General features: G+C 42.8%; 1 protein-coding gene across 2 annotated transcripts; it reads right to left on the reverse strand.

The window, feature by feature from the left end:
• Positions 1–26766, reverse strand: LOC135467747 (zinc finger CCCH domain-containing protein 14-like). 2 transcript variants are annotated; one of them, XM_064745581.1, is made up of 16 exons: positions 26688–26766; positions 25179–25221; positions 24794–24908; positions 23839–23879; positions 22946–23476; positions 21965–22335; positions 20200–20366; positions 19765–19865; positions 18716–18892; positions 15064–15484; positions 13719–13933; positions 12859–12988; positions 10777–10919; positions 6455–6600; positions 5994–6118; positions 1–1042 (listed from the first exon to the last, which is right to left on the reverse strand). In XM_064745581.1, the coding sequence occupies exons 1-16, from the start codon at positions 26721–26723 to the stop codon at positions 979–981; spliced, it is 2826 nt and encodes a 941-aa protein (XP_064601651.1). In that variant the 5' UTR covers positions 26724–26766; the 3' UTR covers positions 1–978. The 2 variants fall into 2 exon arrangements, with proteins under 2 accessions (XP_064601651.1, XP_064601650.1); XM_064745580.1 differs by having other exon boundaries at positions 15049–15484.
• Positions 26767–27073: the final 307 nt, after the last annotated feature.

Genomic DNA, 27073 nt, shown 5'->3' on the forward strand with positions numbered 1-27073 from the left:
TCACATTTATTTAACTGGCATCAGTTTTGTTCTCAACAAATGGTACGGTATCCAATACAGTTGATGAAACATAATAAACAAACATATACTTGACACAGGTCATTTCATTTCATGAGAATTAAGTAGATTATGTAGATAGCCCTTCATTCAAAAATGTTTTAAGTTTGCTACAAATGGAAGTACAGTGGTGAAATCACCCATTTTACTGTTCAGCATAATCCTGTAGGCTCCACAAAAAATGTTCAACGAACAATTATGATCACGATTTGTCTAAAGTACTGAAGAAAGTAACAATTAAAACCGAAATACAGTTCACATCAAGAAAAGCAAAATCCCAAAAAATATGTGGCAGTTTACTAAACACCGTCCTAACCAGCATAACCTATGACCCTTTCTGTCACATATCTGAAGATTTGGTAGGAATGTCTTCCCAAACTTATCAACAGATTGTACATGGTGTCCACCATATATCTCAATCCAACAAGGCAACTCGACAACCTTCCTTGCCTGAAAACTGACATACTTCAGTCAAAAATTTTTATTCGAACATGATGAGCTCACAACAGACAAACTGTTTAGGCATTAACAATCAAATAAAACAAAGACAAGCAGATAGATTTTCTAGCTGTTGGCATTCACAGGTAATTTGGATGAATTTACGTTTAAGGCAATTGACTACATATATTATACTTGGTCATGTATTACCCAGCAAGCTGGTGACCAGCTTATGAAATCACCCACCTTTTATCATTGTTTAGCTGATCATGTCATTTTTCTTTAATTAACCTAAACATAATACAGATTCCAAACCTGACAATATAACAATTAAGTTACAATAAAACAGAAATTCATATTTTCAGGGTGAACAGAAGATCATCAACCTGTTGCCCACACAAGGTGGGCATAGAAGTGACTTGACATACACCGTACACGACCATGGGTGACTTCAACGAAGACTGATTCCGTGTTGTCAATGACTCATGCTTTAGTCGTCCTGGAAACGGTCACGGGATTGACTGATCCTTCATCAAATTTGCGATCGCTGTGAAAAGAGAAGTACATTTTAACACATCGTCACCAAACTTTCAACCGGCCCCGATGGCTCAGTTGGTAGAACACCTGCTTTGGAGGCGGCAGATCCAGGTTCAATCCTGGAGCACAATGCATGGTCTACTACAACACATTCCCAGTCCGTGGGAGACTCGAGGACGAGCTACACAAAAGGTCCAACTGACCACAGAACGCTTTTCTTCTGTGATGTTGCAGTGCATGTGTACTTCATACATGTTTTATGAGCACACGTACACTGATAATGGTGATGTATTAAAGAAAAGAACAAATCAGTTCACAGCTTTGGACCGTCTTGATACAGGACGGAAAGAGTTTTACAATTTCCCCACTGTACAAGTAACAAAAGGATGAATGTACAGTCTAGCCACAGTAGCCCATACTGATTTGGCACTTACCGCTGAAGGATAATCTGTTTTTATTTGTATATTTACTCACTTATTAAATGTTTTTTACGCCTTATTCAAAAACATGTTATATGACGACAGGCAGTCTGTGAATCCAGGCACATGATAATCTAATGTATTACAATCCCCCAGTCTACCACACAGACCCATCTGTTGTCAAACAAGGACAGGCAGTCTGTGAATTCAGGCACATGATGACCTAATGTATTATAAACCCCCGCCTACCACATAGAGCCAGCTGTTGTCAAACAAGGACAGGCAGCCTGTGAGTCCAGGCACATGATGACCTAATGTATTACAGTCTACCACACAGAGCCAGCTGTTGTCAAACAAGGACAGGCAGTCTGTGAGTCCAGGCACATGATGACCTAATGTATTACAGTCTACCACACAGAGCCAGTTGTTGTCAAACAAGGACAGGCAGTCTGTGAATCCAGACACATGATGACCTAATGTATTACAGTCTACCACACAGAGCCAGCTGTTGTCAAACAAGGACAGGCAGTCTGTGAATCCAGGCATATGATGACCTAATGTATTACAGTCTACCACACAGAGCCAGCTGTTGTCAAACAAGGACAGGCAGTCTGTGAATCCAGGCACATGATGATCTAATGTATTACAGTCTACCACACAGAGCCAGCTGTTGTCAAACAAGGACAGGCAGTCTGTGAATCCAGGCACATGATAATCTAATGTATTACAATCCCCCAGTCTACCACACAGAGCCAGCTGTTGTCAAACAAGGACAGGCAGCCTGTGAATCCAGGCACATGATGACCTAATGTATTACAGTCTACCACACAGAGCCAGCTGTTGTCAAACAAGGACAGGCAGCCTGTGAATCCAGGCACATGATGACCTAATGTATTATAGTCTACCACACAGAGCCAGCTGTTGTCAAACAAGGACGGGCAGTCTGTGAATCCAGGCACATGATGACCTAATGTATTACAGTCTACCACACAGGGCCAGCTGTTGTCAAACAAGGACAGGCAGCCTGTGAATCCAGGCACATGATGACCTAATGTATTATAGTCTACCACACAGAGCCAGCTGTTGTCAAACAAGGACAGGCAGCCTGTGAATCCAGGCACATGATGACCTAATGTATTACAGTCTACCACACAGAGCCAGTTGTTGTCAAACAAGGACAGGCAGTCTGTGAATCCAGGCACATGATGACCTAATGTATTACAGTCTACCACACAGAGCCAGCTGTTGTCAAACAAGGACAGGCAGCCTTTGAATCCAGGCACATGATGACCTAATGTATTACAATCCCCCAGTCTACCACACAGAGCCAGCTGTTGTCAAACAAGGACAGGCACATGATGACCTGATGTATTACAATCCCCCAGTCTACCACACAGACCCATCTGTTGTCAAACAAGGACAGGCACATGATGACCTAATGTATTACAGTCTACCACACAGAGCCAGCTGTTGTCAAACAAGGACAGGCAGTCTGTAAATCCAGGCACATGATGACCTAATGTATTACAGTCTACCACACAGAGCCAGCTGTTGTCAAACAAGGACAGGCAGTCTGTGAATCCAGGCACATGATGACCTAATGTATTACAGTCTACCACACAGAGCCAGCTGTTGTCAAACAAGGACAGGCAGCCTGTGAATACAGGCACATGATGACCTAATGTATTACAGTCTACCACACAGAGCCAGCTGTTGTCAAACAAGGACAGGCAGTCTGTGAATCCAGGCACATGATGACCTAATGTATTACAGTCTACCACACAGAGCCAGCTGTTGTCAAACAAGGACAGGCAGCCTGTGAATCCAGGCACATGATGACCTAATGTATTACAGTCTACCACACAGAGCCAGCTGTTGTCAAACAAGGACAGGCAGTCTGTGAATCCAGGCACATAATGACCTAATGTATTACAGTCTACCACACAGAGCCAGCTGTTGTCAAACAAGGACAGGCAGCCTGTGAATCCAGGCACATGATGACCTAATGTATTACAGTCTACCACACAGAGCCAGCTGTTGTCAAACAAGGACAGGCAGTCTGTGAATCCAGGCACATAATGACCTAATGTATTACAGTCTACCACACAGAGCCAGCTGTTGTCAAACAAGGAGAGGCAGTCTGTGAATTCAGGCACATGATGACCTAATGTATTACAGTCTACCACACAGAGCCAGCTGTTGTCAAACAAGAACAGGCAGTCTGTGAATCCAGGCACATAATGACCTAATGTATTACAGTCTACCACACAGAGCCAGCTGTTGTCAAACAAGAACAGGCAGTCTGTGAATCCAGGCACCTGATGATCTAATGTATTACAGTCTACCACACAGAGCCAGCTGTTGTCAAACAAGGACAGGCAGTCTGTGAATCCAGGCACATGATGATCTAATGTATTACAATACCCCAGTCTACCACACAGAGCCAGCTGTTGTCAAACAAGGACAGGTAGTCTGTGAATTCAGGCACATGATGACCTAATGTATTACAGTCTACCACACAGAGCCAGCTGTTGTCAAACAAGGACAGGCAGTCTGTGAATTCAGGCACATGATGACCTAATGTATTACAGTCTACCACACAGAGCCAGCTGTTGTCAAACAAGGACAGGCACTCTGTGAATTCAGGCACATGATGACCTAATGTATTACAGTCTACCACACAGAGCCAGCTGTTGTCAAACAAGGACAGGCAGTCTGTAAATCCAGGCACATGATGACCTAATGTATTACAGTCTACCACACAGAGCCAGCTGTTGTCAAACAAGGACAGGCAGCCTGTGAATCCAGGCACATGATGACCTAATGTATTACAGTCTACCACACAGAGCCAGCTGTTGTCAAACAAGGACAGGCAGCCTGTGAATCCAGGCACATGATGACCTAATGTATTACAGTCTACCACACAGAGCCAGCTGTTGTCAAACAAGGACAGGCAGTCTGTGAATCCAGGCACATGATGACCAAATGTATTACAATCCCCCAGTCTACCACACAGAGCCAGCTGTTGTCAAACAAGGACAGGCAGTCTGTGAATCTAGGCACATGATGACCTAATGTATTACAATCTACCACACAGAGCCAGCTGTTGTCAAACAAGGACAGGCAGTCTGTGAATTCAGGCACATGATGACCTAATGTATTACAGTCTACCACACAGAGCCAGCTGTTGTCAAACAAGGACAGGCAGCCTGTGAATCCAGGCACATGATGACCTAATGTATTACAGTCTACCACACAGAGCCAGCTGTTGTCAAACAAGGACAGGCAGTCTGTGAATCCAGGCACATAATGACCTAATGTATTACAGTCTACCACACAGAGCCAGCTGTTGTCAAACAAGGAGAGGCAGTCTGTGAATTCAGGCACATGATGACCTAATGTATTACAGTCTACCACACAGAGCCAGCTGTTGTCAAACAAGGACAGGCAGCCTGTGAATCCAGGCACATGCTGACCTAATGTATTACAGTCTACCACACAGAGCCAGCTGTTGTCAAACAAGGACAGGCAGTCTGTGAATCCAGGCACATGATGATCTAATGTATTACAATACCCCAGTCTACCACACAGAGCCAGCTGTTGTCAAACAAGGACAGGCAGTCTGTGAATCCAGGCACATGATGACCTAATGTATTACAATCCCCCAGTCTACCACACAGAGCCAGCTGTTGTCAAACAAGGGCAGGTAGCCTGTGAATCCAGGCACATGATGACCTAATGTATTACAGTCTACCACACAGAGCCAGCTGTTGTCAAACAAGGAGAGGCAGTCTGTGAATCCAGGCACCTGATGATCTAATGTATTACAGTCTACCACACAGAGCCAGCTGTTGTCAAACAAGGACAGGCAGCCTGTGAATCCAGGCACCTGATGATCTAATGTATTACAGTCTACCACACAGAGCCAGCTGTTGTCAAACAAGGAGAGGCAGTCTGTGAATCCAGGCACCTGATGATCTAATGTATTACAGTCTACCACACAGAGCCAGCTGTTGTCAAACAAGGACAGGCAGTCGGTGAATCCAGGCACATGACCAGGCAGGCAGTTTCTAGGTTTGCAAATTATACAAAACCTTTTCATATTTATTTCTTTCATGTGGATTTAATGACATAGCAGGTAATCTCAAGGTTTCCCACATGTGACACATATTTTCTCCAGCAAAATGAGCTCAATGATTGGCCATATTTGTGGAAAGCAAGTCATTTCCCAGGAGATTCTTTACGGCTACCTCAATGTGCATGAAAATACAATCATTTACAGCGAGCATGGCCCAGAGTTCGGTGCAGCAACAACTATGCCACACAACGTTTTGCAGTAAGAAATCATTAAGAAGAACTGACTTAAAGGGATACAGAATGTTTGCTGGCTGGGCAATGTGAAAGGTGTAAATGAGGCAGGCACTGTACACTTATTCAAACATGACCACAGCTGGAGGCTTTAACACAGGAAATCCTATCTCCACTCTCAGCCAATCAGTGTTTATTCTGCATCCCTTTTAAGTCAGTTATCTGCTTGCTCACCTAATGTGCTCTGCCTTTGGTGCAGTCCCCGAAGATGACCACCTGAACTGGTCTTTACCGGGTAGAGCAGGGTGGTGGAAAGGGCAGGTGGCTTTGACAGCACATGACAGGCCATAACGGCATGGCTGAAACAAGGGAAAACATTGTCATAGCAAGTCCTTTGTTCAAAACCAAACTTAATATTCTTACATTCTTATTTCACCCATCGACGTGGTGGTTTCATTTTTATTCCTCATGAAGTGAGTGTTTTAAATGAAGTCTGTTGAAGAACTAGCAAATGTCATAGTTTTCTATGATGATTTTCTTTCAGAAGAAGCACATCAAGTTGAAGTTTTTCCACAGTAAATATTACATATTACAAAATATTACTTCAGAAGATATGCTTAAAATATATATACATCAGTGTTTAACAATTTCACTGTAGTTTGGGGAAATATAAGTCCACATGAGTGTACACTTACCTTAGGGTGTGAGAAGGGACAACTCATATTGGTACACTTGGGGAAGAATTTACACTTGGGTTTGGTGGGGTTGACAGCTGGTCTGATAGGGTTAGGCGCAGCCACTGGGTACAACACAGCCGTCGCCTGAGGGGGCAGGGAAATGTCTGAAATACAAAACCATGACAGTGTGCATGTATGTGTTGACTTGTACTGGGTACGTCCACTAAAAAACAAACGGCTATACTATAGGAAGGCCTGACTCAACTTTCCTTTCCTGTTTTCTCTCCCTTAGAATACATTTACTACAGGGTTTGCACAGGTCCTTGAAAACCTGGAAAGTATGTGAATTTTTTTTAAGAAATTCCACACCTTGAAAGTCCTTGAAAGTGCTTGAATTTCAGGGGGCTTAATGATGTTAATGTCACAGACGTGAAAAAGTAAAGCAGTATAAAACCTTTCATGTTTTATCGTACTTGTGCCTGGTTTACTTTCCACGCCATCTTCAGTATCCGCTCCAGGCCGCAACTTGGCTGACTCATATCTTGCAGCATCTTAGTGTTACTGTCCAGGGCTGTGTACATACCCCTAAGTTTGTGGGGCCTCCGTGGCTCAATTGGCTAGAGCTCTAGCGCAGCGTAATGACCTAAGAGCCTCTCACCAATGCGGTTGCCGTGAGTACAGTCCAGCTCATGCTGGCTTCCTCTTTGGCTGTATGTGGAAGTTCTGCCTGCGGATGGTCGTGGGTTTCCCCCCGGGCTCTGCCCGGTTTCCTCCCACCATAATGCTGGCCGCCGTCGTATAGGTGAAATATTCTTGAGTACGGCGTAAAACACCAATCAAAATTAAAAAAAATAAATAACCAAAGTTTGCAGACCTGGATCATGGATATTTATCGTACAGCCGAACATGTTGCCATCTTGACTGGCACAGATAAACACACAGCATACCTAACAAACTAGAGATTAACCTGTTCAGCATAACTGTGATAGGGGCGGTAACTCTTGACAAACAACCCATGTCGCCTGGGACAAAATGGCGAGAGTGCACATAAATTTTTTATTGTAGGAAGTTAACAGATGAAGGTGAACAACAGCCCAATCGCCAAATATTGTACACAAACTGGGGAATTTCACACTTGAGGGTGGTGTCACGTGGTAAAGGAGCTTTTCACAGTGGAGTGGGAAGTTAAGAGATGAAGGTGAACAACAGCCCAACCGCCAATTATTGTACACAAACTGGGGAATTTCACACTTGAGGGTGGTGTCACGTGGTAAAGGAGCTTTTCACAGTGGAGTGGGAAGTTAACAGATGAAGGTGAACAACAGCCCAACCGCCAATTATTGTACACAAACTGGGGAATTTCACACTTGAGGGTGGTGTCACGTGGTAAAGGAGCTTTTCACAGTGGAGTGGGAAGTTAACAGATGAAGGTGAACAACAGCCCAACCGCCAATTATTGTACACAAACTGGGGAATTTCACACTTGAGGGTGGTGTCACGTGGTAAAGGAGCTTTTCACAGTGGAGTGGGAAGTTAAGAGATGAAGGTGAACAACAGCCCAACCGCCAATTATTGTACACAAACTGGGGAATTTCACACTTGAGGGTGGTGTCACGTGGTAAAGGAGCTTTTCACAGTGGAGTGGGAAGTTAACAGATGAAGGTGAACAACAGCCCAACCGCCAATTATTGTACACAAACTGGGGAATTTCACACTTGAGGGTGGTGTCACGTGGTAAAGGAGCTTTTCACAGTGGAGTGGGAAGTTAACAGATGAAGGTGAACAACAGCCCAATCGCCAAATATTGTACACAAACTGGGGAGTTTCACACTTGAGGGTGGTGTCACGTGGTAAAGGAGCTTTTCACAGTGGAGTGGGAAGTTAACAGATGAAGGTGAACAACAGCCCAACCGCCAATTATTGTACACAAACTGGGGAATTTCACACCTGAGGGTGGTGTCACGTGGTAAAGGAGCTTTTCACAGTGGAGTGGGAAGTTAACAGATGAAGGTGAACAACAGCCCAACCGCCAATTATTGTACACAAACTGGGGAATTTCACACTTGAGGGTGGTGTCACGTGGTAAAGGAGCTTTTCACAGTGGAGTGGGAAGTTAACAGATGAAGGTGAACAACAGCCCAACCGCCAATTATTGTACACAAACTGGGGAATTTCACACTTGAGGGTGGTGTCACGTGGTAAAGGAGCTTTTCACAGTGGAGTGGGAAGTTAAGAGATGAAGGTGAACAACAGCCCAACCGCCAATTATTGTACACAAACTGGGGAATTTCACACTTGAGGGTGGTGTCACGTGGTAAAGGAGCTTTTCACAGTGGAGTGGGAAGTTAACAGATGAAGGTGAACAACAGCCCAACCGCCAATTATTGTACACAAACTGGGGAATTTCACACTTGAGGGTGGTGTCACGTGGTAAAGGAGCTTTTCACAGTGGAGTGGGAAGTTAACAGATGAAGGTGAACAACAGCCCAACCGCCAATTATTGTACACAAACTGGGAATTTCACGCTTGAGGGTGGTGTCACGTGGTAAAGGAGCTTTTCACAGTGGAGTGGGAAGTTAACAGATGAAGGTGAACAACAGCCCAATCGCCAAATATTGTACACAAACTGGGGAGTTTCACACTTGAGGGTGGTGTCACGTGGTAAAGGAGCTTTTCACAGTGGAGTGGAAGTTAACAGATGAAGGTGAACAACAGCCCAACCGCCAATTATTGTACACAAACTGGGGAATTTCACACCTGAGGGTGGTGTCACGTGGTAAAGGAGCTTTTCACAGTGGAGTGGGAAGTTAACAGATGAAGGTGAACAACAGCCCAACCGCCAATTATTGTACACAAACTGGGGAATTTCACACCTGAGGGTGGTGTCACGTGGTAAAGGAGCTTTTCACAGTGGAGTGGGAAGTTAACAGATGAAGGTGAACAACAGCCCAACCGCCAATTATTGTACACAAACTGGGGAATTTCACACTTGAGGGTGGTGTCACGTGGTAAAGGAGCTTTTCACAGTGGAGTGGGAAGTTAACAGATGAAGGTGAACAACAGCCCAACCGCCAATTATTGTACACAAACTGGGGAATTTCACACTTGAGGGTGGTGTCACGTGGTAAAGGAGCTTTTCACAGTGGACATCTGAGAAGGAGCTCACTGACCAACATCAGGGTCACCTTGGTCTTTACAACTGCCCACAAAATGAGTTTAGAGTTGCTCTCAAGGGAGTTTGTCTTTCAAAAATGGCAAAAAACAACAATGTCATTCACACACATCGTCATGGATGGTGTTTACGCCATGTCCACATTTCGCTTCAGTTTTGAATTCTGGTAGGTTCTTGAATTTAGTCTTTTATGTCCTACAAAGTCCTGTAAGGTCCTGAAATTTATTTTCTTATCTGTGCGAACCCTGTTACTAAGCTGTGCTGTGTCAAATCATGATAACAGTGTAGAGCACCTCTCACTGATAAACATACACTCATCCTGTTACAGGCCTACTTCCTACTTCACAAACTTGTCCGGCTCACACAGGAAGTCAGTCGTGTCGATACAGCTTCGAATTGGACAATATGACATGAACCATCCAAGAATATTTTGTTGATGGATTTTTCTTGCATGTGAGGCATTTTGGCCATTTGAACAGAGAATGGGTCTGCGTTTATCATGTATGTTTAATCCGTGTCAATTGTCGTGTCAAAAATGGATTGTAGCGCAACATCTTCAGTGTTACAATGTCCTTTTTGTAAAGTAATCATGATGACATCAATAAAATGGTGTCAAAGGTCAGACTATTGGGCATTTGTCAGGCCTCCATTAGAATCCACACTGAGGTATTATGTGCTGATATTAGGAGTATATATGGGGTCCAACATCAGCTTAAGTTCAGAGATTGTAACAAAAGATTACATCTTGCTACCCTTCCATCTGTTTGCACTTGTGCGATATATTTGTGCAATTTACCAGTAAGCCATTTGAGTGACCACTGCTTTTATCTACACGATTCTACCGGAGAAAATAAATGAAAAAAAAAGCCAAATCTGATACAAAAATTTTAATGCATAGGCCTTTAGAAAAGGTTAACTTTTGGAGCACGTTCATCTCCTTGTCTGACTACTGGATTTTAATCACCTGAACACAGCACTAAATACCACCACTTTCACAGATATGCTCATAAAAGTGCTAATAATTCAATGCCACTTTCATGTCTATTTCATCCATTTTTCTACACTAAGCGGCACTAAGCCCTAATCATCAATTTATCTACGCGTAATATAGAATTATGTATTTCCCCAACACTGATAACTGCTATTTACGTGTACCGAGACTACTTACATTGTGGTACAGCCTGCCTTATACCCGCGGGCCTCTTGCTGGCGTGGGTGAAGGGACAGTCAGGTTTGGTACACTTGGCATCATACTTACAGTTGGGGTGTATATAGAGACATTTGTCCCCAAACTTACAGTTAGGGAATGAGCTGTGAAGAAATGAAAGAACGAGATTAAAAATACACTCGGCACCTTGTGCCACGCTCTGTTCCATATACACTTGTTAAGAAGCCATGATTTTCAGACTGTGCTACATGTACTAGTGTTGGACCATCCCTTTAACTGGATTTACACTCAGGTGGAGACTTAAAAGACAGAGTGTACAGGAGTGATGATATGAACACAGACTCCTATTAGCACAGGCGAATCAGAATTTACACTCAGACGGGGGCTCACCGACACGGTGTGCAGGGGTGATGATATGAGCACAGACTCCCATTAGCACAGGCAAGTCAGAATTTACACTCAGATGGGGACTCACCGACAAGGTGTGCAGGGATGATGATATGAGCACAGACTCCATTAGCCACAGGCAATTCAAGAATTTACACTCAGATGGGGGACTCACTGACAAGGTGTACAGGGATGATGATATGAGCACAGACTCCCATTAGCACAGGCAATTCAGAATTTACACTCAGATGGGGACTCACTGACAAGGTGTGCAGGGATGATGATATGAGCACAGACGAGTCAGAATTTACACTCAGATGGGGACTCACCGACAAGGTGTGTAGGGATGATGATATGAGCACTGATTCACATTAGGACACGTGAGTCAGAATTTACACTCAGATGGGGACTCACTGACAAGGTGTAACAGGGGTGATGATATGAGCACAGACTCCCATTAGCACAGGTCAGTCAGAATTTACACTCAGACGGAGATTCACGACAAGGTGTACAGGGGTGATGATATGAGCACAGACTCCCATTAAGCACAGGCAAGTCAGAATTTACACTCAGACGGGCACTCACTGACAAGGTGTGCAGGGATGATGAGATGAGTACAGACTCCCATTAGCACAGGTGAATCAGAATTTACACTTAGACGGAGATTCACCGACAAGGCGTACACAGGGGTGATGATATGAGCACAGACTCCCATTAGCACCGGTGAATCAGAATTTACACTCGGATGGGGACTCACTGACAAGGTGTGCAGGGATGATGATATGAGCACTGATTCCCATTAGCACAGGCGAGTCAGAATTTACACTCAGATGGGGACTCCACCGACAAGGTGTGCAGGGACCATGATATGACCACAGACTCCCATTAGCACAGGCGAGTCAGAATTTACACTCAGATGGGGACTCACCGACAAGGTGTGTAGGGATGATGATATGAGCACTGATTCACATTAGCACACGTGAGTCAGAATTTACACTCAGACGGGGACTCACTGACAAGGTGTACAGGGGTGATGATATGAGCACAGACTCCCATTAGCACAGGTCAGTCAGAATTTACACTCAGACGGAGATTCACCGACAAGGTGTACAGGGGTGATGATATGAGCACAGACTCCCATTAGCACAGGCAAGTCAGAATTTACACTCAGACGGGCACTCACTGACAAGGTGTGCAGGGATGATGATATGAGCACAGACTCCCATTAGCACAGGTGAATCAGAATTACACTCAGACGGAGATTCACCGACAAGGTGTACAGGGGTGATTGATATGAGCACAGACTCCCATTAGCACAGGTGAATCAGAATTTACACTTGGATGGGGACTCACTGACAAGGTGTGCAGGGATGATGATATGAGCACAGACTCCCATTAGCACAGGCGAGGTCAGAATTTACACTCAGATGGGGACTCACCGACAAGGTGTGCAGGGACCATGATATGACCACAGACTCCCATTAGCACAGGCGAGTCAGAATTTACACTCAGATGGGGACTCACCGACAAGGTGTGCAGGGATGATGATACGAGCACTGATTCCCATTAGCACAGGCAAGTCAGAATTTACACTCAGATGGGGACTCACCGACAAGGTGTGCAGGGATGATGATACGAGCACTGATTCCCATTAGCACAAGGCAAGTCAGAATTTACACTCAGATGGGGACTCACCGACAAGGTGTGCAGGGATGATGATACGAGCACTGATTCCCATTAGCACAGGCAGGCCAGAATTTACACTTCTCTGTTTTCTTGTTACTTGTAACAGCCATGGAAGAATCCTCCTCGTCATCATTTTCAGCTAAGAGAAATAGATCACATAACAATAAACACCATATCTATTAATTTATTTGATTGGTGTTTTACGGCGTACTCAAGAATATTTCACTTACACAACAGCCACCAGCAATTATATTGCTAACCCCCTCGGCCATAGAATGAACACCATAGGACAATGGGGTAATATAATACTGTGTGTGTCAATGAAAGTTTGGGATAAAATGTACTTAAACAACTCAAATTCAGATACCACAACTCATAAGCACAAAATCAATCTACATACATAAATATTTTAAGCAGCCATTGCAGGGAAACCAACGACCTACTAGAATCAAGGAAATCACTAAACGTGCAAACTTGATGCACAGGTTGGGCGGATTTTCAAAACTGATCTGGGGTTCCACGCAAATCAACCTGCACACAAAATGTTACCAAAATGAGAGGATATACATGTATGCAGCAGTTATTGCATGGAAAGCACAGCATGACGGACAAACAGAGAAACCCTAATTAATATCCCCAACTATGGAATAATTTAAAAGCCAGAAAATACAGGTACATGTTTAAGGGCCACAGCAGAAGAATTTGGTTGTATTTTTTGCATATAAACTACAGATGGTAGTGTACAGATGTGTAGCGTTACACAACTGTCCTTTACTATGTGTTCTTGTGAGGTTAACAACCTGTGCACTGGTACTAACGATCTTTTCACACTGAATAACTGATCTCATATTAACAGATGATACACTTGCCATCTGATCCTGTGAGGTTGATGGACACGGTCTCCACTTTCTGCCTCTTTGGCAGCACATGAACGATGGGGACAACACTGCCCACATTACTGACACTGGACACAGAGCTACTGTCATCCACATCTGTGGGTGGATCTTTGGCTTCAAACTTGAGGGGATCAACCCCGTCCAGCGTGACAATAAACCTTGTTTTATCTATCTCCTCTGCAGTTTTACTGAAACACAATCAACAAAATAATGAAAACTGTGATTTGCACCTGGCTAACACATATTCTGCTGCAACAAAACCATTGTCATATATTACATGGTCTTTTTGCATTTGACAGGAGCATTATTACAAATAATCATCAACTGAAATTATTTTGCCCCATGTCTTATTGCCCATGTCTTATTAGTCCAAATTCTCATTCACAGTAAAAGAATTTACTCCAAATACACGTCTGAGAGAATCACAATATCTTCCCTACAATTGCTGTAAGCTTTTAAATAGATAGTGGAGCAAATCAAACGGCCTCCAACAAAAACCAAAAGCTACCTGAGCTTGCTAGGCTATACACCATGTCCCACCTAAATATCATTCTCTTTCTCTAATCTCCTTCACTATTACTGTACCAGTTTCCCCGCCATTAACGGAATTGAATAATTCTAGCTGTCACCAAAAGCCTGATGCAGTATTAATAAAGTACACTACCACAGAAATACATGTCACCACACAACTACAAATGCATCTGAGCTGTAATTCTTCAACTCTTTTGTGTGTTTACAAGATGTTTATACAAGCATACAAGGCATGATAAAATTACATGTTTTGTGAAGCCCTGAAATTGGCCAATTCAACCAATGTAGTTTTGTTTCTAAAATCAAATAAGGATGCACATAAATTGCCCTGAATGGCGCTATTTCATGTGCTAAAAGGTTGAGATTTACGGTACAATCATTCGATTTTGCTGCATAAGTTATGAGGATGTTGTCTCGGCAACATTTTATCTTGTCAAAAAGACAGATGGAGAAAAAATGAATATCTCAGCTAAGAAACTAAACTATCCAGATATAGAACCATTTCCAAGATGCAGCCCATAAAAGATATTTGGTGTACATATACGTTGACAAACAAATCAAAATGACAGGAGAGAACACGACACTTATGGAAGCTGAAAGTTACAGAGTTCCAAGAACATTTGTAAGTTTACAGCTGAACTTATCTGGCAAAAACAAAACAAAAACACAAAAAAATAAAATTATCAGAAAGCCACCTCAACCTACATTCAACACACTCAAAAGCGCCAGTGGAGTTTCATGCCAGTATGAATAAACATACTCTAAAACTTACTCTTGCTGGACGAACCTTTTAACAGATTGGGCAGAAACTTTGGCTTGCTCCCTCTGAGAAGGTTCTACCTCAGCTCTGGGTGGAACCAACTGAGTGGGCGTGTAAGTAACGACAGGTTCCTTCTGTCTGGCCTTGACAATGACAGGCTCCGCCTTGACTAGAAACAGCTCCTCCTCCACTTCGTCTCCTTCTGTTTCCATATGGCCTGACAGCTCTTGATCATTCTGTACCTGTAGGAGGTCTCCACCTTCAACCATCTCCACCACCTCTTCACCAGCTTCCTGTTTGTAAACATACGCGACATCTACCAGCCTGCTGTCGTTATAATCAGTGGGATAATCATTCTCCTCCATCACATCCTCCACTCTGACCTCTGGTGTTTTGCCAGATACTTGCTTCACCAAGACATGCTGCTCTGCAGTGTCCATTTCTGGCTCTGCAACAAAAATAGTGGACTTCTCAAATTGTATGATATACACACCACACATTTCAAGATGCAGCATGTGTCCTCTGGAAGAAAAGTTGCCTTCACTTGAAAATTTTGAGAATAATGTAAAAATAAATTAACTGGTTTAAGTGGCTGACTGGATAACAACAATTTTCAGAAATATTTCTTTCCTGCACCCACATCAGACATCAAACACACATATTAGCCTTCTTTTATTTGCCAACCTACACACACATTAGCCATCTCAATTCACTCATCCTACACACGTATTAGCCATCTTTTATTAGCCATCTTACACACACATTAGCCATCCTACACATGTATTATCTATTTTATCTTAGCCATCCTACACACACATATCAGTCATCTTTTATTAGCCATCCTACACACACATTAGCCATCCTACACATGTATTATCTATTTTATCTTAGCCATCCTGCACACACATATCAGTCATCTTTTATTAGCCATCCTACACACACATTAGCCATCCTACAAACATATTAGCCATCTTATTTTAACCATCTTACAAAGGTATTAGTCATCTTTTATTAGCCATCTTACACACACGTTAGCCATCCTACACATGTATTAGCCATCTTATTTTAGCCATCCTACACACATATTAGTCATCCTGTATTAGCCATCCTACACACACATTAGCCATCCTACACACATATTAGTCAGCTTTCATTAGCCATCCTAAACACACATAAGCCATGCTACACACATATTAGCCATCTTATTTTGGCCACCCTACACACGTATTAGCCATCTTTTATTAGCCATCTTACACACACATTAGCCATCCTTCACATATATTGGCCATCTTATTTTGGCCATCCTATACACATTTTAGTCATCTTTTATTCCCCATCCTACACACATTAGCCATTTTATTTTGGCCATCCTACACACATATTAGCCATATTATTTTGGCCATCCTACACACATATTAGTCATCTTTTATTAGCCATCCTACACACACATAAGCCATCTTTCACACATATTAGCCATCTTATTTTGGCCATCCTACACACATATTAGCCATCTTATTTTGGCCATCCTACACACATATTAGCCATCTTATTTTGGCCATCCTACACACATATTTGTCATCTTTTATTAGCCATCCAACACACATATTAGCCATCTTATACTGGCCATCCTACACACATACTAGCCATCTTATTTTGGCCATCCTACACACATATTAGCCATCTTACTTTGGCCACCCTACACACACAGGTGCCATCCTACACACATATTAGCCATCTTATTTTGGCCATTCCTAACACACAGAAGTCACTCTACACACATATTAGCCATCTTCTATACATATTGTTTTACAATTTACACCATGACTAGACAGAGCCTGGGGGAAACCCACAACTATCCCAATATTGCTGGCAGACCTTCGCTCCCATCTTATATTAGGCATCCTACACACATTCATGTACATGTATTAGCAATCCTTCACACATATTTGCCATCCTTTAACCAGTGCAAACACATATAAGCCATTAGAAAACAACAGTTTGAAACGTTAGTTTGACTCAGATTTGAGTTTACAGAAAGAGTTCTCATGCTTACCCTCACTAACACTGCCCTCCTCACTAAGGTGTTCAGGGTCTACAGGAGCAGAGGGCTGTAGAAAACAACAGCTGGAAACGTTGGTTTGACTCAGATTTGAGTTTACAGAAGTTCTCATGCTTACCCTCGCTAGCACTGCCCTCCTCACTAAGGTGTTCAGGGTCTACAAGAGCAGAGGGCTGTAGAAAACAACAGCTGGAAACGTTGCTTTGACTCAGATTTGAGTTTACAGTAGGAGTTCTCATGCTTACCCTCGCTAGCACTGCCCCCATCACTAAGGTGTTCAGGGTCTACAGGAGCAGAGGGCTGTAGAAAACAACAGCTGGAAACGTTGGTTTGACTCAGATTTGAGTTTACAGAAGTTCTCATGCTTACCCTCGCTAGCACTGCCCTCCTCACTAAGGTGTTCAGGGTCTACAGGAGCAGAGGGCTGTAGAAAACAACAGCTGGAAACGTTGGTTTGACTCAGATTTGAGTTTACAGAAGTTCTCATGCTTACCCTCGCTAGCACTGCCCTCCTCACTAAGGTGTTCACGGTCCACAGGAGCAGAGGGCTTTAGAAAACAACAGCTGGAAACGTTGGTTTGACTCAGATTTGAGTTTACAGAAGTTCTCATGCTTACCCTCGCTAGTACTGCCCTCCTCACTAAGGTGTTCAGGGTCTACAAGAGCAGGGGGCTGTAGAAAACAACAGCTGGAAACGTTGATTTGACTCAGATTTGAGTTTACAGAAGTTCTCATGCTTACCCTCGCTAGCACTGTCCTCCTCACTAAGGTGTTCAGGGTCTACAAGAGCAGGGGGCCGTAGAAAACAACAGCTGGAAACGTTGGTTTGACTCAGATTTGAGTTTACAGAAGGAGTTCTCATGCTTACCCTTGCTAACACTGCCCTCCTCACTAAGGTGTTCAGGGTCTACAGGAGCAGAGGGCTGTAGAAAACAACAGCTGGAAACGTTGCTTTGACTCAAATTTAGTTTACAGAAGGAGTTCTCATGCTTACCCTTGCTAACACTGCCCTCCTCACTAAGGTGTTCAGGGTCTACAGGAGCAGAGGGCTGTAGAAAACAACAGCTGGAAACGTTGGTTTGACTCAGATTTGAGTTTACAGAAGTTCTCATGCTTACCCTCGCTAGCACTACCCTCCTCACTAAGGTGTTCAGGGTCTACAGGAGCAGGGGGCTGTAGAAAACAACAGCTGGAAACGTTGGTTTGACTCAGATTTGAGTTTACAGAAGTTCTCATGCTTACCCTCGCTAGCACTGCCCTCCTCGCTAAGGTGTTCAGGGTCTACAGGAGCAGGGGGCTGTAGAAAACAACAGCTGGAAACGTTGGTTTGACTCAGATTTGAGTTTACAGAAGTTCTCATGCTTACCCTCGCTAGCACTGCCCTCCTCGCTAAGGTGTTCAGGGTCTACAGGAGCAGGGGGCTGTAGAAAACAACAGCTGGAAACGTTGGTTTGACTCAGATTTGAGTTTACAGAAGGAGTTCTCATGCTTACCCTCGCTAGCACTGCCCTCCTCGCTAAGGTGTTCAGGGTCTACAGGAGCAGGGGGCTGTAGAAAACAACAGCTGGAAACATTGGTTTGACTCATATTTGAGTTTACAGAAGGCGTTCTCATGCTTACCCTCGCCAGCACTGCCCTCCTCGCTAAGGTGTTCAGGGTCTACAGGAGCAGGGGGCTGCTGCAATACTTCACGCTTCAGTGACCTCATGATCTCGTCATGCTTGGACCGCGTGAACAGCGACCTTGATTTAGCCGTCACTCGTTCTACCATTCGGCCAACAGGTATGTATGCACTGCCTAAAATCAAACAATGTGATAAAAAACTGGAGATGCACACAACCACTAACTAATAAAAACTGTGCTGGCTACAACAATAAAGATACAGCATGCTAAACAGCCTATTTCTACTGGGTAGGGTAGAATGTAAATAAATAACCATTTAGGAGTGACCAGGTTTATAATTCAGCTTTTGTCACATACACTCTATACACATATATACTTCCCTAACCTCAGAAAGTTTTCACGTATTTCGTTACTTTATGCTTGACATCGCTTTTGACATAGACACATTATTTCAGTCATCTCTGCATAATGATATCATATATTCAAACTCTTACAGATACCATCTATACCTCTCAGCACTCAGTATATTCAATATGACAATGCTGGTATGACTGCTCTTTAGCTCAAAGCCATTTTTATACCCCAAGAAGACAGCCGAGAACTTTCTTTGTATTTTTACAGGTTACAGGCAAGGCAAAAAACTACGAGAAGGTTGTCAGTGACAGCTAATACTGAGATGCCTTTTGGCAGAAATATAGGAAAGATAGGAAGTTTTGAACAAATATAAGAAAATATAGGAGGATCTGGAAAATAAATGAAAATATAGGAAATACAGGAAGACTCTGAGGCCTGTTTACTAAATGCCGGCAATAAAAAGATGCAGAATCATCACTGATTGTTTGCTGTAAGAGATACGCAAGTTCAGGCTAAGTATAAGTACTACATTTATTCAAGAGAGGCCAAGGTTGCAGGCTTTAGCCCAGGATAGCCTATCTCCCCTGCCAGCCAATCAGCGTCAATTCTGTATCCCTTCAACTGGAGTCATGAACATGATATGTTTCCTGTAATGTTATGTTTTCATGTAACCTTGTACATGTATGACTTACCAGATACCACAGCCTTGTTTCTGCTCACAGACTTAGTTGCCTCATCCACTGCCCTCATCAGCAGAGACTTGTTTGCCTGCAGATTGCGAGGCACACTGGATCTACAGTACAAAAGTATAAAGGACATCAATCACCCAGTACTTCCACCCCTCTCATAAAACTGACAGCTCTAATACTCTTCATAAGAATACCTGTAAATGAAGTCTTTCTTAGGTTGAATACGAGACAGGAAATACTGTTTATTGCCTTTCGATTCAGTTGGCACCAAATCTGTCTTTGTAAACCCTAACCATTCAATCACTTGAATACAAAACTTCACATTCACATTATCCTTTGTTAAGATTTTTAATCAATGCTTTTGAACACTGACTATTCATTATTTTTTTCAGAATGCAAAATCAGAAATTAAAATTTGTGAAAAAATTTGTTGCTGACCTTCTGGCGCTGACCTTGACAACACTGGCAACACTGCCGACAGCGGGGTTCAATGGGTCATACTCCTCCTCCTCCTCAGTCTCCTCGACCATTCGGCGAGTCTTCACTGTTCCCAGTACAGAGCCCGGCATCCTTCTCTTGATCGCTGTGCTGGAGCCGGTTATAGCCTGTAACACCACAACAGATATCATATATGGAAGTCAACAGACTCATATGTCAGGAGGAGATATCACACATGGAAGTCAACATTCACATGTCAGGGGGAGATATCACACATGGAAGTCAACACTCACATGTCAGGAGGAGATATCACACATGGAAGTCAACACTCACATGTCAGGGGGAGATATCACACATGGAAGTCAACACTCACATGTCAGGGGAGATATCACACATGGAAGTCAGCACTCACATGTCAGGGGGAGACATCACACATGGAAGTCAACACTCACATGTCAGGAGGAGATATCACACATGGAAGTCAACACTCACATGTCAGGGGAGATATCACACATGGAAGTCAACACTCACATGTCAGGGGGAGATATCACACATGGAAGTCAACAGACTCACATGTCAGGGGGAGATATCACATATGGAAGTCAACAGACTTGCATGTCAAGGGGAGATATCACACATGGAAGTCAACAGACTCACATGTCAGGGAGAGATATCACACATGGAAGTCAACACTCACATGTCGGGGGAAGATATCACACATGGAAGTCAACACTCACATGTCAGGGGGAGATATCACACATGGAAGTCAACATTCACATGTCGGGGGGAGATATCCCACATGGAAGTCAACACTCACATGTCGGGGGGAGACATCACACATGGAAGTCAACACTCACATGTCAGGAGGAGATATCACACATGGAAGTCAACACTTACATGTCAGGGGGAGATAACACACATGGAAGTCAGCACTCACATGTCAGGGGGAGATATCACACATGGAAGTCAACACTCACATGTCAGGGGGAGATATCACACATGGAAGTCAACACTTACATGTCAGGGGGAGACATCACACATGGAAGTCAGCACTCACATGTCAGGGGGAGATATCACACATGGAAGTCAACACTCACATGTCAGGGGGAGATATCACACATGGAAGTCAGCACTCACATGTCAGGGGGAGATATCACACATGGAAGTCAACACTCACATGTCACATGGAAGTCAACTATTACAAAGCCAATGCAATGAATTCTTCCAATACCAAAAAAGCTGGGTACAATACTGTGATACAGGGCACAGTGTGAAGACAGGGCACATATGAAGACTGGGCACAGTGTGACGACAGGGCACAGCATGAAGACAGGGCACGATATGAAGACAGGGCACTGTCTAAAAACATGGCAAGGTATTAAAGCAGCGCAGAGTGTGAAAACAGGGCCCAGTATGAAGACAGGACATAGTGTGAAGACAGTGCATTGTGTGAAGATAGGGCACGGTGTGAAGACAGCGCATGGTGTAAAGAAAGGGCCCAGTATGAAGACAGGGCACAGTGTATGAAGACTGGTTGCAGTGTGAAGACAAAGTACAATATGAAGTTATGGTAGTGACAGGGAGCATGCTTGTTGGGTAATAGGCAGTTATGGGTAGTACTGTAGTTATAGGCAGTATGGTAGTGACAGGGAGCATGGTAGTTTTCAGGGATTATAGCAGTTATGGGTAGTATGGTACTTATGGGTATTATTGTAATTACAGGGAGTAAGGTAGCATGGTAGTTACAAAAGTGCACTCTGCTTACCCTTCTGGGAGGATCCCTGCTGGGTACTTGGTAAACTTGATCCTCGTCTTGTATGGACACCTTCCTGCTGGAGCTTGCAACACGACTAGACAAAGGAGCTTTGGACATATCCGTCATGGCACCTAGACGGGATGAGAGTGGAACAGACCTGACCACCACAGCCTCTGTAGGCTTTGTAGTGGGGACCAAGGGTGTTATCCGAGCAAACACTGTAGTTGATCGCCTGGTAACCTGAGCAGACTCCTCTAGTGAAGGGAGATTACTCTTTGGGCTGCTCATGGTAGCTGGCCTCCCCTTGGACGCCTGTTTCTTGGCCTCCTCTGCCTGTGCTGCCCTCTCTGCCTCTTGTGAAAACTCTTCACTGAATTCATCTGATGACACATACGTATAATAGTAGTATTATGCAAATATGAAGATTATTTTTACACCACAAAAAAAATGATGACAGAACAGCTTTTATCACCCTTCTGACATATGGGCCACAGGGGCAGCTGGGTTTTAATATTCCTGCATAATCTAAAGGCAATGTCCTGTGTAGACTGATAAAATTATACATTTTGCGCCACCCTGAAATTTGTCAATCTAACCAATGTAGTTTTGTCTCCAAAATTAAATTAAAAATTGGCATAAATTGCACTGAAAGTTGCTTTTCATATGTGAAAATGTTGAGGAATTAGGGTCATCTTCATGAACAGGCAGTGACAAGGATTGAACAGTATCACAAAACACTGCTGTAACCATAACACTGCACCACATGCCATGTTCCTTGAACATATCATTGTGGTAGAAACTGGAAGTCACTAAGTCCACCACAATCAAACTTTACTTTAAAGTGATTTTCCGATCAGAAGTAAGAATTTGTGTTAATGTCATGAATATGAGGAAAGTTAACTTCATTCATAAAAGTTGACAAGCATAACGTCTCTTTTTTTCTGATAGATGGGGTATATTATTCAGAAAGTTTCCAGCTGTCATAGTTACCATATTCAGCTTTGACAGTGAACTCTGGCTCCTCGTCTTCTTGTGAGACCTTTGTTGCCGTGGTAACCTCTGTCTCCTCCTTACCCTCTTCCTCACTGTGTGTCTCACCAGTTGCATGATCCTCAATTACATGTTCCTCAGCTTCATCTTGGGAAGTTTTAGTCACTTTTGTTAATGCCTGTGCCTCAAGAGGTTTGGACTTACTGGACTGAGAGCTCTTCTGCGTTTCACTGTCAGTCCCTTCAGCCACTTCAGACTTAGCCACTGTCTTGGGAGTGGCCTTGTGTGACTTGTGAGCAGTTGTACTTACAGAAACTGCAGGGCCTTTTTCTCGTGAAGTTTCCCTCATAACCTGTGATGGTTTGTGAGGTTTACTCACTGTTTCTTTGACTTTAGCAGGCGGTGAGGTTTTCTCTGCTTTTTCTGTTGATTTCCTATGAATTGACTTGGTACTCTTTTTGTCTGTGACCTTTTCTGTTGTTTCTTTTACAGCCTTTGCAGACTTCTCTACAGCTTCTTTCTTTTTTGATGCTGAAATATTAACCAAATAATAAACTCCATACTGGTGATTTGTAACCTAAACAATTAGATTAACATTCGTGACAATCAATCTCCCTGTGTTTAATAAAATAAACAGTGATAGTCAAACCCTTGTCAGATAGTTTGTTTGGAAATCCTGATATTTTTGGTGTGTCAAATTCACTTCATGCCAGCTATAACTCCAAGGCACCAAAAATTTCAGGGTCGGTAACTCTGGTACATTATAACATATCATACACACTGGGCTGCTAGCTGTACTTTCTCTTTATCAGTTTATAATCAGGTTAGTTTTAAGCACTTGAAGCCTGCTACACTCCTAAAATACAAACAATCTGTAAAGTATATATACTTACACACTGAAATAGACTGCAACCTGACCAGAAGGTTCTGTAACCTAGAAACAATGACAAAAAGTGCAAGACACTTCTTTTAGTTGTGGCTATTTGTATGAGATAAAGTCAAGGTGTGGTAAGAAGCCTGAGAATATCCCCAAACTATGTACTGATTTGATGTTGTACATCATCTTGGAGAATATTTCATTTATATAACAAATAGCTGTAGGGGGCCTTGGTGGCTGAGGGGGTCAGCCCCAGCAGGGCTCAAATACCCAGCAGCTTCTCACCAATGCAGTCACTGTAAGTTCAAGTCCAGTTTATGCTGGCTTCCTCTATGGGCGTACGTGGGAAGGTCTTCCAGCAACCTGCAGATGGGCGTGGTTTTCCCTCGAGCATTGCCTGGATTCCTCCCACCATAATGCTGTTGTGTTAGTGAAATATTCTACAGTACGGCATAAAACACTAATCAAATAAATGTATAACTAAATCAAATAGCTGTGAGGTTCTCTTTGGTGGAGATAGCCTTTAGCCAACAGAAATGGTAAAGTTATTGATCAGTTAAACGGGTGTAAGGTATTTGTCCTCACAATACAGCTTCCATGCCTTCAGGACACTTAAACATACATATGTGGAAGTTAGAGCCGAATAATGAGGATGTCCATCAAAGTTTACTTTCTTAGGACATAAGAGTGTACCCATTTTCAAGAGTATTTATTCTGTCTTCAGCCCAGAGTAAGCTGTGACACTTTTCCAGGTACCTGACAAAACGTCTGACTAAAACTGCAAACAAACAAGCAGTACATTTCAATCCACGGCCTTATGGGTCGAGGAATGATCTCCTGTGCTGACAGAGACATTTAAGGAATTCTCATTATTAAGATCAAGTAAAACATGAAGGCAGAAAACGACAACAAAGCTGGGAATTTTTTCCCATTATTAAACACACAACTGTACAGAAAGCACTGCACAGTACCATAAAGTAAACTTTTCTGTGTTTGCTCCCAGAAAAAGGTTCAAGTCTTCTGTCATGGCAGCCTGGCTTTTCTTGTTAGCAACCATGACCATGATGTAATCTGGCAGTTCCTCATCTACCAAAAACAATAAAAATAAATGAAAAAAATACTAATTTCTGAAACAAACAAACCAATATTCAAACTACTAGATTTCTCCTCAAACGTATGCAGTATTTGGGTGTCATGGGTTTTAAACCACATACAATTTTCATAATCGTGCTCAAGTGCCTTAATTTATCTTTCTAATTAACTTGGCATAAGGTTTGAGTTTACGGAAGATAAAGTATCAATTAGAAGTTTTTCCAGTACAGCAGAACTGAAGATATTAATGTTAATATTACTCACCCACATATGCTCCAAGTTCCATTAGTTTTGACTTTATTGCAGACTGCATATGAGGAGAGAATCAAAATCATTATATATGTATTAGCAAACCAAGAATCTGCTGTATTTCATTTCATGGGTTTAAGAGCATAAGTGTCCTGTGTAACTATTACTATAAATGACCTCAAATTTCATCCATGATTCAGCTGCTTATTTTTCCTGATTCTGAGAGTTCTATTTACCTTAGGTGTTCTAAAGTTTGTTTGGACAGTACAAATATCCTACAATAAAATATATAAAGCCAATTATCTGCCTCTGAAAATGCACTTTGGGACAAAATTTTAGGTCATTTACAGTGGATACCATAATCTTTCTAACAGTGGCTGATCTGTAGTGGTGTTTTAGTACCATTTTAAGATGCGACAACCACAAGCTAATGTGTACAAAACTGTAACTACCACAGAACTTTGCAAATGTCTGGTGAAAGCATTTCAACACAGGGTTAATTGATTTAAAATAGCCATTAAAGACAGATTTCAACCACACAGGGCCACATAAAATTATGGGGTGGAAAGATTAAAGGGTGGTGTATAGATTGAGAAAAAAAAAACCCAAAAGGACAAACGAAAAATCTGCATCTTAGAGAATAGCCTGCTAAATGCTCTGCTTATGCTCTCGGAGGTTTTTTCCAGTAAAAGTGTGATCCCCTGAGCTATTAATTGCCAATTATGAAAATGTCAGGTAGGAAATGGTATAGAGCTTTTAAGTGTGGACAGGAAAATCCTCAACATTTCCTTTTGGGAATAGACATCTATTACATGATGTATCATTAATACTAGGCCTATTAGAAATACAAGTTCTCGGGAGTTCCGTGAGCTGGCACATGTTCTGGAAGTTGAGGTTAGAAAACGTTCCATTCGCCCAACGCTCATGCACGAAGACCGTGTACCGCAAAGGTTCTAACCCAAACTTCCGGTATATGCACGAGTGCTCCCACGCGGAACTCCCGAGAACCCATATCTCTCACAGGCCCTATACATGTACTAGAGGTGATTCACTGGGACTGAAGTCAGTCGTCTGACACCAGGCCAATGCTTAAGCCAAAGGTTGATTATTAATGAAGATTAAACCAGAAATGTACAGTCCGGACTGTCAGTGACAAAATAAAAATACCGATGGGCAGTCAGATAGTGAGACAGTGTCCAACGACAGAATTTCTAGCGTGGCCCACGTCAACAAAAGAAACCACTTTTTGGGTCATAATGTAGGCTTGAATGTTAAAACGTAATAGAAAAGCGTAAATGGGTACTCATCCCATCGTAGAATAACACACATTTCTCAATTCAGGAAAAAACATTAATGTAAAAAAACTCTTGCAAATAACGAGAATTGGTCGCTTGGTGGTGCGTGGTCCATAGCGAAAACAACAACAACCTCTGTAATTTACGCCCTAAAGACAGGACACGTTGAGTTAGTCGGCAAACCTGGCTTAAACAGACATTAAATAAAAGTTTAAAGCTTTTCGTTTACCCTTATTTTGTGGCTTATTTCCGTGCCGATCTCCATTTTTCTCACACTAATTAGTTTCAGTAGAAGCAGCCGAAACGTCTCCCAGTCGATGAAAACCTTTCCTCTTCTACATGTCAAATGGACATACCCAATGTGACCTAGTTTTTTATGTGAGCGTCAAATATCGGGTTTGCCACTTGCGCCAACCTTATAAAAGTACTGAGCCGTAAAAGTGACGAGTGAAAATAAAATTTTTGGAAGAAAAAACAAGTTTGAAGGTAACAAAACGACATGGTGAAAAAACAATTTGGGGGGAAGAGAAAAAAAATTAACCCCTTTTAAAGTCAGGGCCCCGATTTAATTTGCCAGTCACAGGTCGTTTGCTATCTGACGGCCTATGTGGCAGT

Source organism: Liolophura sinensis, chromosome 6, assembly GCF_032854445.1.
Source record: "Liolophura sinensis isolate JHLJ2023 chromosome 6, CUHK_Ljap_v2, whole genome shotgun sequence".
In the NCBI taxonomy this organism is placed as follows: Eukaryota; Metazoa; Mollusca; class Polyplacophora; order Chitonida; family Chitonidae; genus Liolophura; species Liolophura sinensis.

Coding starts and splice junctions, on each gene's coding strand:
- LOC135467747 (XM_064745580.1), bottom strand. CDS start 26,723: ATGGAGATCGGCACGGAAATAAGCCACAAAATAAGG. Junction 24,909..25,178: donor GGAACTTGGAGCATATGTGG/GTGAGTAATATT, acceptor TGTTTTTGGTAG/ATGAGGAACTGCCAGATTAC. Junction 20,367..21,964: donor GCAGGGATCCTCCCAGAAGG/GTAAGCAGAGTG, acceptor GTGGTGTTACAG/GCTATAACCGGCTCCAGCAC.